A 15000-nucleotide genomic window follows, 5' to 3' on the forward strand; every position below is an offset into this window, starting at 1 on the left:
ACCAAAGAAGTGACTTTAAGAGACAACATCTCAGTGTTTCTCCAGTCACATGACTGGAGAAACACGGCTAAAATAATACAGTTATTATTATTATTATTATTATTATTAATAGTTATTATTATTATTAATACAGTTACTATTATTATTATTATTATTATTATTATTAATACAGTTATTAGAACCATGACTGGAGAAACACGGCTGAAATAATACAGTTATTATTATTATTATTATTATTATTATTATTAATAATAATAGTTATTATTATTATTATTAATACAGTTATTAGAACCATGACTGGAGAAACACGGCTGAAATAAAACAGTTGTTAGAAACATGACTGAAACAATTATTTGGTGTTAATTTAGAAAATATTTTAAGGCATTCTTCAGAGATCGATTACATACGAGGACAATATTGTAATTTTATTAAATACTTGAAAGAAATGTGTCATAAAAGCTGATAATGCTGATATGATGTTGAATTAATGAGAAGCTAACATTTAAATCAAAGTATAAATGAATGCTTTTACAATAGTTCATTATTAAAACTTAGAGCCCCCCCGAGAACGTGACAGTGAGTATCATGTTATTCCCTTTATCCACATTAAACACCGCCGCAGAGGGACGGATCCTCTCCTCCTGGTTCGGTTACACACGCAACAGAAAAACTACCGAGTGGTTCCACATCACTGATAAATAGAGCAGCAGAGCTGGATAACCTGAGGCAGCTCTTACATAATCTGGGTTTTTACAGTTAGACTAAACATTATATTATATATAACATTAGGCCTCAGCAGAGCAGCGAGACTACACTTCATATAGAGAGAAGCTAAACGCTGACATTTGAACGGTCACTGTAAATGCTGTAAATAAACATCAAGGAGAAGCAGACTGGTTTGGGTCATACATGTTTTTAGAGCTGGGACGATCCACCTATCTCCTGATTCCATACTAACACCATACTGGGGTGTCGATTAGATACAGACGTGGACAAAATTGTTGGTACCCTTCCGTTAAAGAAAGAAAAACCCACAATGGTCACTGAAATAACTTGAAACTGACAAAAGTAATAATAAATACAAATTTACTGAAAATTAACTAATGAAAATCAGATATTGATTTTGAATTATGGTTCAACAGAACCATTTTAAAAAACAAACTAATGAAACTGGCCTGGACAAAAATGATGGTACCCCTAGAAAAGATGTAAAATAATGTGACCATAGGGACATGTTAAACTAAGGTGTGTCCTGTAAATAGCATCACAGGTATCTTCAAACTTGTAATCAGTCAGTCTGCCTATTTAAAGGGTGAAAAGTAGTCACTGTGCTGTTTGGTATCATGGTGTGTACCACACTGAACATGGACCACAGAAAGCTAAGGAGAGAGTTGTCTCAGGAGATCAGAAAGAACATTATAGACCTTCATGTTAAAGGTAAAGGCTATAAGACCATCTCCAAGCAGCTTGATGTTCCTGTGACTACAGCTGCACATATTATTCAGAAGTTTAAGGTCCATGGGACTGTAGCCAACCTCCCTGGACGTGGCCGCAAGAGGAACATTGATGACATATTGAAGAGACGGATAATACGAATGGTAACCAAAGAGCCCAGAACAACTTCCAAAGAGATTAGAGGTGAACTCCAAGGTCAAGGTACATCAGTGTCAGATCGCACCATCCGTCACTGTTTGAGCCAAAGTGGACTTAATGGAAGACGACCCAGGAGGACACCAAATCATAAAAAAGTGAGACTGGAATTTTCCAAAATGCATATTGACAAGCCACAAAGCTTCTGGGAGAATGTCCTTTGGACAGATGAGACAAAACTGGAGCTTTTTGGCAAGTCACATCAGCTCTATGTTCACAGACGAAGAGATGAAGCATCCAAAGAAAAGAACACTGTACCTAATGTGAAACATGGAGGAGGCTCGGTTATGTTCTGGGGCTGCTTTGCTGCATCTGGCACAGGGTGTCTTGAATCTGTGCAGGGTGCAATGAAATCTCAAGACTATCAAGGCATTCTGGAGCAAAATGTGCTGCCCAGTGTCAGAAAGCTTGGTCTCAGTTGCAGGTCATGGGTCCTCCAACAGGATAATGACCCAAAACACAGCTAAAAACACCCAAGAATGGCTAAGAACAAAACATTGGACTATTCTGAAGTGGCCTTCTATGAGCCCGGATCTAAATCCTATTGAACATCTGTGGAAGGAGCTGAAACATGCAGTCTGGAGAAGGCACCCTTCAAACCTGAGACAGCTGGAGCAGTTTGCTCACGAGGAGTGGGCCAACATACCTGTGGACAGGTGCAGAAGTCTCATTGAGAGTTACAGAAATCACTTGATTGCAGTGATTGCCTCAAAAGGTTGTGCAACAAAATATTAAGTTAAGGGTACCATCATTTTTGTCCAGGCCAGTTTCATTAGTTTGTTTTTTTAAATGATTCTGTTGAACCATAATTCAAAAACAATGTCTGATTTTCATTAGTTAATTTTCAGTACATTTTTATTTATTATTACTTTTGTCAGTTTCAAGTTATTTCAGTGACCATTGTGGGTTTTTCTTTCTTTAACGGAAGGGTACCAACAATTTTGTCCACGTCTGTATGTATTGCGATTTTTAAGTATCGTCATTCTAAAACTATTACGATTCGATATTTATCATTACATTTTTTCCAGCAACCAAGAAATCAAAGAATAAAGACATGTCCCTCACAGATTAGTGGGATTTTCTTTATAACATGTAATGTTTTATACTTCTGGTGAATATAATCCATCAATCTGATTTCCATAGATGTATTTTGTAAATACAGTTCCCTTTGTTAACACCTCATTTTGAAAAGTGGACGTAGTCCCACGTGTCTACTTCCTCTAACTTCTCCAAGGTGGTCTCTAGCTCTCCCGTCAGCTCCGTTCTCTTTATCCATCCATGGTCAGCTCCATCGGGGCCGTTTCAATGCAGAGAACACAAATGTCAGTATCTGGGTGCTCTACAGTTGTAGCGTCGGCCCGTTTGACCACGGAGACGAGAGCGACAGCCGGCTCCACCGCCACGTTACCGCCATACCATAACGTTACCTCCGTACCATAACGTTACCTCCATACCATAACGTTACCTCCGTACCATAACGTTACCTCCGTACCATAACGTTACCTCCATACCATAACGCTTCCTGTCCGTGACAGAGTTAGCATGCAGCTTTAGCTCTGCTCTGTCTAGCTCTGCTTTTCCTGTCAACGTGTGAAACCCAAAGTGTTTCCATCTTTACTGGATGTGTAGCGTTTACCACGCTGGATTTAACATGGGAGGGTGCAGGTCGTATCCACGCTGACCAGGGTCTGAAATTACCCCCCCCCCCCCCCAACCGCCAAATGCAGGTAAATTGTTGGCAGTGGCGGGTGAAATAGTCAGGACATCCGCCACCGTGGCAGGCAGCACAAAAAGTTAATTTCAGACCGTGAACCAGACCATTTCTACTTCCTCGTTTTGGCTCGCTGAGGTTTGTTTTGGTTGACGGATACGGAGCGGATATGACGTCACGTTACTCAGACTACCACAATAAAAGAGGTGACTTCCTTCTACCTCCACATAAACTCAGATGAAGCAGATAGTTGTTTTAACACCAAAATGGATCTATTTCAAAAAACGAAAAAAGAAAAAGAAAAGAAATTGCTATACATCGGTAAATTGATTTTTATAAAGTATCATAAGCGTATTGATTGAACCGTGAGCTCTAGATGGTGAATTTAATACTGACTGAACCGTGAGCTCTATATGGTGAATTTAATACTGATTGAACCGTGAGCTCTATATGGTGAATTTAATACTGACTGAACCGTGAGCTCTATATGGTGAATTTAATACTGACTGAACCGTGAGCTCTATATGGTGAATTTAATACTGATTGAACCGTGAGCTCTATATGGTGAATTTAACACTGACTGAACCGTGAGCTCTATATGGTGAATTTAATACTGACTGAACCGTGAGCTCTATATGGTGAATTTAATACTGACTGAACCGTGAGCTCTATATGGTGAATTTAATACTGATTGAACCGTGAGCTCTATATGGTGAATTTAACACTGACTGAACCGTGAGCTCTATATGGTGAATTTAATACTGACTGAACCGTGAGCTCTATATGGTGAATTTAATACTGACTGAACCGTGAGCTCTATATGGTGAATTTAACACTGACTGAACCGTGAGCTCTATATGGTGAATTTAACACTGACTGAACCGTGAGCTCTAGATGGTGAATATAATCAGACCTTGAGCTGTACAGTTACATCAGAGCGTCTACAGGTTTGAGGGGAAACATTAGAAGGATGTCGTACCACGTTCTTGTAGGCGACCGAGAGCAGGTTGCGCTCCTCGTTGCTGAGCTCCGTGCCCTGCTCCGTCACGGCCTTCATGGCAGCCGCCATGTCGTCGTAGCGCTCGGCCTGCTCTGCCAGCTTCGCTTTCTGCACCAGGTCATTCTTATCCATCTTTAGGCTGCAGGGAGGAGAACAGAGTTAGTTAACGTTAGTGTTTGGACTGAAGCGTCGGGGCTGGAACAGGCAAAGACAGGAGGACAGACTGAGACTGAGAGAGGTTATGAGAAAGACACAAAGACGAGTGTGAGAACAACGGATGTGCAACACCTGAGGGACCATGAATAAATGTTAATACACCAGCACCAGACCCCAGTTCTACCCTCACACCTGCATACAAACACGTTCAATACATTTCCGGTTTGGACGCTTAGTGTAGTGACGACCCTTCCACCAGACGGAGATGCAAACACCACCCTGTTGTGTTCCAGTATCCTCGGAGCTTACCTGACCTCTGACCTCCCTGAGGAAGCCTGGCGTTGAGGATGGGGTTTCCCTACGGAGGGCACAAGAGTTAGGCTACAAGCTTGATAAAAACTCCATTTATTTTGTATTGTTTAAATCTCAGTTTCAACCAAAGCTGTTTGGATTTTTCCAGGAGGTTTTAGAGGCAGATACTTAACTATAGTTACTTAATGTTGAGTTCTGATCTAATACAAGAAGCATTACTGTGATTGACAGTAAATCTGAAACAAAACCAAATCAGAAAAAAGCAGCAAGTTGTGACATATTAGAAGTAAATCCACAGAATAAATAGGTTTAGGGTTTGTAGGGTTGTTCCGATACCAGGATCGGAAATGCGTCCGATACCTCCCAAAATTCGGCACCGAGTATCGGCGACTAGCCAGTCTACGCACCGATCCAATACCATCATTTATTTACCCAGAAAAAAATCAACTTGTTTAACCAGCAGTTTAACCTAATTACATTATATTAACATGAATGTATTATATATTATATTATATTAGCATGAATGTAGCACAACATGGAAGTGAAAGCAGCACTCTGCTTATTTAAATGTGAAACCCCAATAAAACAATTTTGTCCCTAAAATCAATGAATAATGGTGATAAAGAATGGTGATTATCATTTTAGCCATAACCGTGCAGCCCTACAGCTGGGCCATGTTTATTATTATTATTATATATTGTTTATGATCTGACTGTACTCCAGAAGATATCTGGGGCTCCATATATATACTGGAAAAACAAAGTAGTTAAACTTGTGTTTGGTGTATTATTTCTCTGTTGTATCAATGCTAATGGTCATTGTATTCTACATGGTTGGAAAGCCTGTTTATTTACCTTCACAATGATGTCACACTTGTAAGGATCATGCATTTGTGGGATGAGCAGCACAGCTGATTATGTGGGTAGCGCCCAAGAAAAATTTGCCAAAATGCTCTGTCAATGGTAAACAGTGTATTCTCATAAGGCTACCAGGAAGCCTGCAATGACTGCCCTTCACCATCAGGCCCGTTGGCGCTGGTGTCGACAACACAGACAATGGAACCTGAACATGTGGGGGAATGTCATGTTCAGTGATGAGTCCAGGTTCTGTCTGCCAAAGTTGGATGGCAGGTCAAAGTATGGAGACGACGTGGAGAACGCTATGCTGATTGTTGAACCGATGGAGTAACAGCTTCTGGTGGGGGCAGTGTCATGGTGTGGGGGGGGGGCATCTCCCTCACTGGCAAAACAAGGCTTGTCATCATTGAAGGCCATCTCAATGCAGGGAGATATCGGGATGAGATTCTGCAGTCAGTGGCGATCCCATATCTCCACAATCTGGCACCTAACTTCATCCTCCAAGAAACAACGCCCCCCCCCCCCACAGAGCCAGGGTTATCACAGACTACCTCCACAATGTGGGAGGAGAGAGAATGGAACGGCCTGCCAAGAGTCCACACCTCAACCCAATTCAACACTTGTAGGATCAGCTTGGGCGTGCTGTACGTGTTAGAGTGACCAACACAACCACGTTGGCTGACCTGCAACCAATCCTGGTTGAGGAATGGAACGCCATCCCACAGCAACGTGTGACCAGGTTGGTGACCAGCATGAGGAGGAGGTGCCAGGCTGTTGTGGCTGCGTATGGATCTTCCACCGCTACTGAGGCTCCTGATGGTGGATTCAATGAATAAAGTGTAAAATTGCCAATATGTCTTGTTTGTTCCTTGTTACTGATGGAGAGTTCAATCATCCAATCCACCAAACAACTCAAAACAAGAGTCAACACCAACAGGAGAATACACTGTTTACCATTGAAGGAGCATTTTGGCAAATTGTTCTTGGGCGCTCCCCACATCATCAGCTGTGCTGCTCATCCCACAAATGCATGATCCTTACAAGTGTGACATCATTGTGAAGGTAAATAAACAGGCTTTCCAACCATGTAGAATACAATGACCATTAGCATTGATACAACAGAGAAATAATCCACCAAACACAAGTTAACTACTTTGTTTTTTCAGTTTTATTGAAAACTGGTTATATTATACTGGTTATATTATACTGGATATATTATACTGGTTATATTAAACTGGTTATATTAAACAGGTTATAGTAAACTGGTTATATTAAACAGGTTATATTATACTGGTTATATTAAACTGGTTATATTAAACTGGTTATATTAAACTGGTTATATTATGGTTATATTAAACTGGTTATATTAAACTGGTTATATTATACTGGTTATATTATACTGGTTATATTAAACTGGTTATATTATACTGGTTATATTAAACAGGTTATAGTAAACTGGTTATATTAAACAGGTTATAGTAAACTGGTTATATTAAACTGGTTATATTAAACAGGTTATAGTATGGTTATATTATACTGGTTATATTATACTGGATATATTATACTGGTTATATTATACTGGTTATATTAAACTGGTTATATTAAACAGGTTATAGTAAACTGGTTATATTAAACAGGTTATAGTATGGTTATATTATACTGGTTATATTAAACTGGTTATATTAAACTGGTTATATTATGGTTATAGTAAACTGGTTATATTTAACTGGTTATATTATACTGGTTATATTATACTGGTTATATTAAACTGGTTATATTAAACAGGTTATATTATGGTTATATTATACTGGTTATATTAAACTGGTTTTATTATGGTTATATTAAACTGGTTATATTATACTGGTTATATTAAACTAGTTTTATTATGGTTATATTAAACTGGTTATATTAAACTAGTTTTATTATGGTTATATTAAACTGGTTATATTATACTGGTTATATTAAACTAGTTTTATTATGGTTATATTATACTGGTTATATTAAACTAGTTTTATTATGGTTATATTATACTGGTTATATTAAACTGGTTTTATTATGGTTATATTAAACTGGTTATATTATACTGGTTATATTAAACTAGTTTTATTATGGTTATATTATACTGGTTATATTAAACTGGTTTTATTATGGTTATATTAAACTGGTTATATTATACTGGTTATATTAAACTAGTTTTATTATGGTTATATTATACTGGTTATATTAAACTGGTTTTATTATGGTTATATTATACTGGTTATATTAAACTGGTTTTATTATGGTTATATTAAACTGGTTATATTATACTGGTTATATTAAACTAGTTTTATTATGGTTATATTAAACTGGTTATATTAAACTAGTTTTATTATGGTTATATTAAACTGGTTATATTATACTGGTTATATTAAACTAGTTTTATTATGGTTATATTATACTGGTTATATTAAACTAGTTTTATTATGGTTATATCAAACTGGTTATATTAAACTGGTTATATTATACTGGTTATATTATACTGGTTATATTAAACTGGTTTTATTATGGTTATATTATACTGGTTATATTAAACTGGTTATATTAAACTGGTTATATTATGGTTATATTAAACTGGTTATATTAAACTGGTTTTATTATGTTATATTAAACTGGTTATATTAAACTGGTTATATTATACTGTTATATTAAACTGGTTTTATTATGGTTATATCATACTGGTTATATTAAACTGGTTATATTAAACTGGTTTTATTATGTTATATTAAACTGGTTACATTATACTGGTTACATTATGGTTATATTATGTGTATCAAATGAACATGATGAAGTTGAACTCAACACCACCAGATGGCAGCGAGGCCTCCGTGTTCTCACTATGACACATCTTCCATTTAATTCATGCTGTCAGATTAATGTGCAGCATTATTTTATACCCTGTTAAAACATCGCTCAGTCAACTGAACAGTTCTTGCTTGTGAGCTACTGAAAACTGTCAATAAATCAATAATTAATCTCCTGTCTACTTTAATCAATTGTCTCTCTAGAGTTGGACTGACGATATTTATCATCAGTCTATATGACGTCAACCATAGAGTTTATACGCTGGTATCCCTTTAATATCTCTGCTTGTAGTAATGCTGAATTAAACCAATAAGCAGGACGCTTTACAAGATCTCTGTATAAATGTTGTGGTAGTATACAGAGTATAAAGTATAAATGTTGTGGTAGTATACAGAGTATAAAGTTTGTGGTAGTATAGAGAGTATAAATGTTGTGGTAGTATATAGAGTATAAAGTTTGTGGTAGTATATAGAGTATAACGTTTGTGGTAGTATATAGAGTATAAAGTTTGTGGTAGTATAGAGAGTATAAAGTTTGTGGTAGTATAGAGAGTATAAATGTTGTGGTAGTATATAGAGTATAAAGTTTGTGGTAGTATATAGAGTATAACGTTTGTGGTAGTATATAGAGTATAAAGTTTGTGGTAGTATATAGAGTATAAAGTTTGTGGTAGTATAGAGAGTATAAATGTTGTGGTAGTATACAGAGTATAACTGTTGTGGTAGTATAGAGAGTATAAATGTTCAAATCAAATCAAATCATGTTGCGGTAGTATACAGAGTATAAAGTTTGTGGTAGTATATAGAGTATAAAGTTTGTGGTAGTATGTAAAGTATACATGTTGTGGTAGTATACAGAGTATAAAGTATAAATGTTGTGGTAGTATACAGAGTATAAATGTTGTGGTAGTATATAGAGTATAATGTTTGTGGTAGTATAGAGAGTATAAAGTTTGTGGTAGTATAGAGAGTATAAAGTTTGTGGTAGTATGCAGAGTATAAAGTATAAATGTTGTGGTAGTATATAGAGGATAAAGTTTGTGGTAGTATAGAGAGTATAAATGTTGTGGTAGTATACAGAGTATAAAGTTTGTGGTAGTATATAGAGTATAAAGTTTGTGGTAGTGTATAGAGTATACATGTTGTGGTAGTATACAGAGTATAAAGTTTGTGGTAGTATATAGAGTATAAATGTTGTGGTAGTATACAGAGTATAAAGTTTGTGGTAGTATATAGAGTATAAATGGTGTGGTAGTATACAGAGTATAAAGTTTGTGGTAGTATAGAGAGTATAAAGTTTGTGGTAGTATATAGAGTATAAAGTTTGTGGTAGTATACAGAGTACAAATGTTGTGGTAGTATAGAGAGTATAAAGTATAAATGTTGTGGTAGTATAGAGAGTATAAATGTTGTGGTAGTATAGAGAGTATAAAGTATAAATGTTGTGGTAGTATACAGAGTATAAAGTATAAATGTTGTGGTAGTATATAGAGTATAAAGTTTGTGGTAGTATATAGAGCATAAAGTTTGTGGTAGTACACAGAGTATAAAGTTTGTGGTAGTATAGAGAGTATAAATGTTGTGGTAGTATACAGAGTATGAAGTTTGTGGTAGTATAGAGAGTATAAATGTTGTGGTAGTATACAGAGTATAAAGTATAAATGTTGTGGTAGTATAGAGAGTATAAATGTTGTGGTAGTATACAGAGTATAAAGTTTGTGGTAGTATATAGAGTATAAAGTTTGTGGTAGTATATAGAGTATACATGTTGTGGTAGTATACAGAGTATAAAGTTTGTGGTAGTATAGAGAGTATAAAGTTTGTGGTAGTATATAGAGTATAAAGTTTGTGGTAGTATACAGAGTATAAATGTTGTGGTAGTATAGAGAGTATAAAGTTTGTGGTTGTATAGAGAGTATAAAGTTTGTGGTTGTATAGAGAGTATAAAGTTTGTGGTAGTATATAGAGTATAAAGTTTGTGGTAGTATATAGAGTATAACATTTGTGGTAGTATAGAGAGTATAAAGTTTGTGGTAGTATAGAGAGTATAAAGTTTGTGGTTGTATAGAGAGTATAAAGTTTGTGGTTGTATAGAGAGTATAAAGTTTCTGGTAGTATATAGAGTATAAATGTTGTGGTAGTATAAAGAGTATAAATGTTGTGGTAGTATAGAGAGTATAAAGTATAAATGTTGTGGTAGTATAGAGAGTATAAAGTTTGTGGTAGTATATAGAGTATAAAGTTTGTGGTAGTATACAGAGTATAAAGTTTGTGGTAGTATACAGAGTATAAATGTTGTGGTAGTATAGAGAGTATAAAGTTTGTGGTTGTATAGAGAGTATAAAGTTTGTGGTAGTATATAGAGTATAAAGTTTGTGGTAGTATAGAGAGTATAAATGTTGTGGTAGTATAGAGAGTATAAATGTTGTGGTAGTATAGAGAGTATAAAGTATAAATGTTGTGGTAGTATAGAGAGTATAAAGTTTGTGGTAGTATATAGAGTATAAAGTTTGTGGTAGTGTATAGAGTATACATGTTGTGGTAGTATACAGAGTATAAAGTTTGTGGTAGTATATAGAGTATAAATGTTGTGGTAGTATACAGAGTATAAAGTTTGTGGTAGTATATAGAGTATAAATGGTGTGGTAGTATACAGAGTATAAAGTTTGTGGTAGTATAGAGAGTATAAAGTTTGTGGTAGTATATAGAGTATAAAGTTTGTGGTAGTATACAGAGTACAAATGTTGTGGTAGTATAGAGAGTATAAAGTATAAATGTTGTGGTAGTATAGAGAGTATAAATGTTGTGGTAGTATAGAGAGTATAAAGTATAAATGTTGTGGTAGTATACAGAGTATAAAGTATAAATGTTGTGGTAGTATATAGAGTATAAAGTTTGTGGTAGTATATAGAGCATAAAGTTTGTGGTAGTACACAGAGTATAAAGTTTGTGGTAGTATAGAGAGTATAAATGTTGTGGTAGTATACAGAGTATGAAGTTTGTGGTAGTATAGAGAGTATAAATGTTGTGGTAGTATACAGAGTATAAAGTATAAATGTTGTGGTAGTATAGAGAGTATAAATGTTGTGGTAGTATACAGAGTATAAAGTTTGTGGTAGTATATAGAGTATAAAGTTTGTGGTAGTATATAGAGTATACATGTTGTGGTAGTATACAGAGTATAAAGTTTGTGGTAGTATAGAGAGTATAAAGTTTGTGGTAGTATATAGAGTATAAAGTTTGTGGTAGTATACAGAGTATAAATGTTGTGGTAGTATAGAGAGTATAAAGTTTGTGGTTGTATAGAGAGTATAAAGTTTGTGGTAGTATAGAGAGTATAAAGTTTGTGGTAGTATATAGAGTATAAAGTTTGTGGTAGTATAGAGAGTATAAAGTTTGTGGTAGTATATAGAGTATAACGTTTGTGGTAGTATAGAGAGTATAAAGTTTGTGGTAGTATAGAGAGTATAAAGTTTGTGGTTGTATAGAGAGTATAAAGTTTGTGGTTGTATAGAGAGTATAAAGTTTGTGGTAGTATATAGAGTATAAATGTTGTGGTAGTATAAAGAGTATAAATGTTGTGGTAGTATAGAGAGTATAAAGTATAAATGTTGTGGTAGTATAGAGAGTATAAAGTTTGTGGTAGTATATAGAGTATAAAGTTTGTGGTAGTATACAGAGTATAAAGTTTGTGGTAGTATACAGAGTATAAAGTTTGTGGTAGTATATAGAGTATACATGTTGTGGTAGTATACAGAGTATAAAGTTTGTGGTAGTATAGAGAGTATAAAGTTTGTGGTAGTATATAGAGTATAAAGTTTGTGGTAGTATACAGAGTATAAATGTTGTGGTAGTATAGAGAGTATAAAGTTTGTGGTTGTATAGAGAGTATAAAGTTTGTGGTTGTATAGAGAGTATAAAGTTTGTGGTAGTATATAGAGTATAAAGTTTGTGGTAGTATAGAGAGTATAAAGTTTGTGGTAGTATATAGAGTATAACGTTTGTGGTAGTATAGAGAGTATAAAGTTTGTGGTAGTATAGAGAGTATAAAGTTTGTGGTTGTATAGAGAGTATAAAGTTTGTGGTTGTATAGAGAGTATAAAGTTTGTGGTAGTATATAGAGTATAAATGTTGTGGTAGTATAAAGAGTATAAATGTTGTGGTAGTATAGAGAGTATAAATGTTGTGGTAGTATAGAGAGTATAAATGTTGTGGTAGTATAGAGAGTATAAAGTATAAATGTTGTGGTAGTATAGAGAGTATAAAGTTTGTGGTAGTATATAGAGTATAAAGTTTGTGGTAGTATACAGAGTATAAATGTTGTGGTAGTATAGAGAGTATAAAGTTTGTGGTTGTATAGAGAGTATAAAGTTTGTGGTAGTATATAGAGTATAAATGTTGTGGTAGTATAGAGAGTATAAATGTTGTGGTAGTATAGAGAGTATAAAGTATAAATGTTGTGGTAGTATAGAGTATAAATGTTGTGGTAGTATACAGAGTATAAAGTTTGTGGTAGTATAGAGAGTATAAATGTTGTGGTAGTATACAGAGTATAAAGTATAAATGTTGTGGTAGTATACAGAGTATAAATGTTGTGGTAGTATATAGAGTATAACGTTTGTGGTAGTATAGAGTATAAAGTTTGTGGTAGTATATAGAGTATAAAGTTTGTGGTAGTATAGAGAGTATAAAGTTTGTGGTAGTATATAGAGCATACAGTTTGTGGTAGTACACAGAGTATAAAGTTTGTGGTAGTATAGAGAGTATAAATGTTGTGGTAGTATACAGAGTATAAAGTTTGTGGTAGTATAGAGAGTATAAATGTTGTGGTAGTATACAGAGTATAAAGTATAAATGTTGTGGTAGTATACAGAGTATAAAGTTTGTGGTAGTATATAGAGTATAAAGTTTGTGGTAGTGTATAGAGTAAACATGTTGTGGTAGTATACAGAGTATAAAGTTTGTGGTAGTATATAGAGTATAAATGTTGTGGTAGTATAGAGAGTATAAAGTATAAATGTTGTGGTAGTATAGAGGGTATAAAGTTTGTGGTAGTATATAGAGTATAAATGTTGTGGTAGTATAGAGAGTATAAAGTTTGTGGTAGTATATAGAGTATACATGTTGTGGTAGTATACAGAGTATAAAGTTTGTGGTAGTATATAGAGTATAAATGTTGTGGTAGTATAGAGAGTATAAAGTATAAATGTTGTGGTAGTATAGAGAGTATAAAGTTTGTGGAAGTATATAGAGTATAAATGTTGTGGTAGTATAGAGAGTATAAAGTTTGTGGTAGTATATAGAGTATAAATGTTGTGGTAGTATAGAGAGTATAAAGTTTGTGGTAGTGTATAGAGTATAAAGTTTGTGGTAGTATATAGAGTATAAATGTTGTGGTAGTATAGAGAGTATAAAGTTTGTGGTAGTATATAGAGTATAAATGTTGTGGTAGTATAGAGAGTATAAAGTTTGTGGTAGTATATAGAGTATAAATGTTGTGGTAGTATAGAGAGTATAAAGTTTGTGTTAGTGTATAGAGTATACATGTTGTGGTAGTATACAGAGTATAAAGTTTGTGGTAGTATATAAAGTATAAATGTTGTGGTAGTATAGAGTATAAAGTATAAATGTTGTGGTAGTATAGAGAATATAAATGTTGTGGTAGTATAGAGAGTATAAAGTTTGTGGTAGTATATAGAGTATAAATGTTGTGGTAGTATAGAGAGTATAAAGTTTGTGGTAGTATATAGAGTATAAATGTTGTGGTAGTATAGAGAGTATAAAGTTTGTGTTAGTGTATAGAGTATACATGTTGTGGTAGTATACAGAGTATAATGTTTGTGGTAGTATATAAAGTATAAATGTTGTGGTAGTATAGAGTATAAAGTATAAATGTTGTGGTAGTATAGAGAGTATAAATGTTGTGGTAGTATAGAGAGTATAAAGTTTGTGGTAGTATAGAGAGTATAAAGTCTAGACATTCATGACAACATCAGAACAGACCTCACACCTGAATGAAAAGATGGTATATGGTACAAATAAAAAAAGAACTTCTTCCTTCACAAAGTTTGATCCTGCTTCAAGGGCTGAATCATTAAATCAATTATCCGCTGATATTCAGTTTAGTTCCATTCGTTCTCCTAAACACATAAATGGTGAGACCGTTAGTGTGGTAATGGATCATTAGAAATTCAGACACCCGTTTCCGTTTCCTCCGTTATCAGAACGCTGATTAGAAAGAGATCGCTCGAAAGTCACCAGCGTTGTTTTCAGGTTGACAAAAAAATGTTGGGATTTATATTGGCCAAATCCCCGACATCAGCATCACTACAGGGTTAGTTTCACTTCTCCATCTGAGGGGTTTTAATCACATTACAGCAGCTTCAAGAGGGAATAATAATAAAAAAACATTAGCTTATAATATACTACACTCCTCATGTCTTTATAATCATATTGTAAATCAATAAGACAGGA

At 34.4% G+C, this 15000-nt stretch overlaps 1 protein-coding gene across 1 annotated transcript in view; it reads right to left on the reverse strand.

Annotated features, from left to right (window-relative positions):
• ywhaba (tyrosine 3-monooxygenase/tryptophan 5-monooxygenase activation protein, beta polypeptide a) overlaps nucleotides 1-15000 on the reverse strand; it is a 38944-nt gene that overhangs the window by 20374 nt on the left and 3570 nt on the right. The window contains exon 2 of the mRNA XM_074645158.1: nucleotides 4341-4500. Within this exon, the coding sequence (XP_074501259.1) occupies nucleotides 4341-4493 (153 nt within the window). The 5' untranslated portion in view covers nucleotides 4494-4500. The remainder of the gene's footprint in view (nucleotides 1-4340; nucleotides 4501-15000) is intronic.

This window comes from Sebastes fasciatus, chromosome 1, assembly GCF_043250625.1.
Source record: "Sebastes fasciatus isolate fSebFas1 chromosome 1, fSebFas1.pri, whole genome shotgun sequence".
Lineage (NCBI taxonomy): Eukaryota > Metazoa > Chordata > Actinopteri > Perciformes > Sebastidae > Sebastes > Sebastes fasciatus.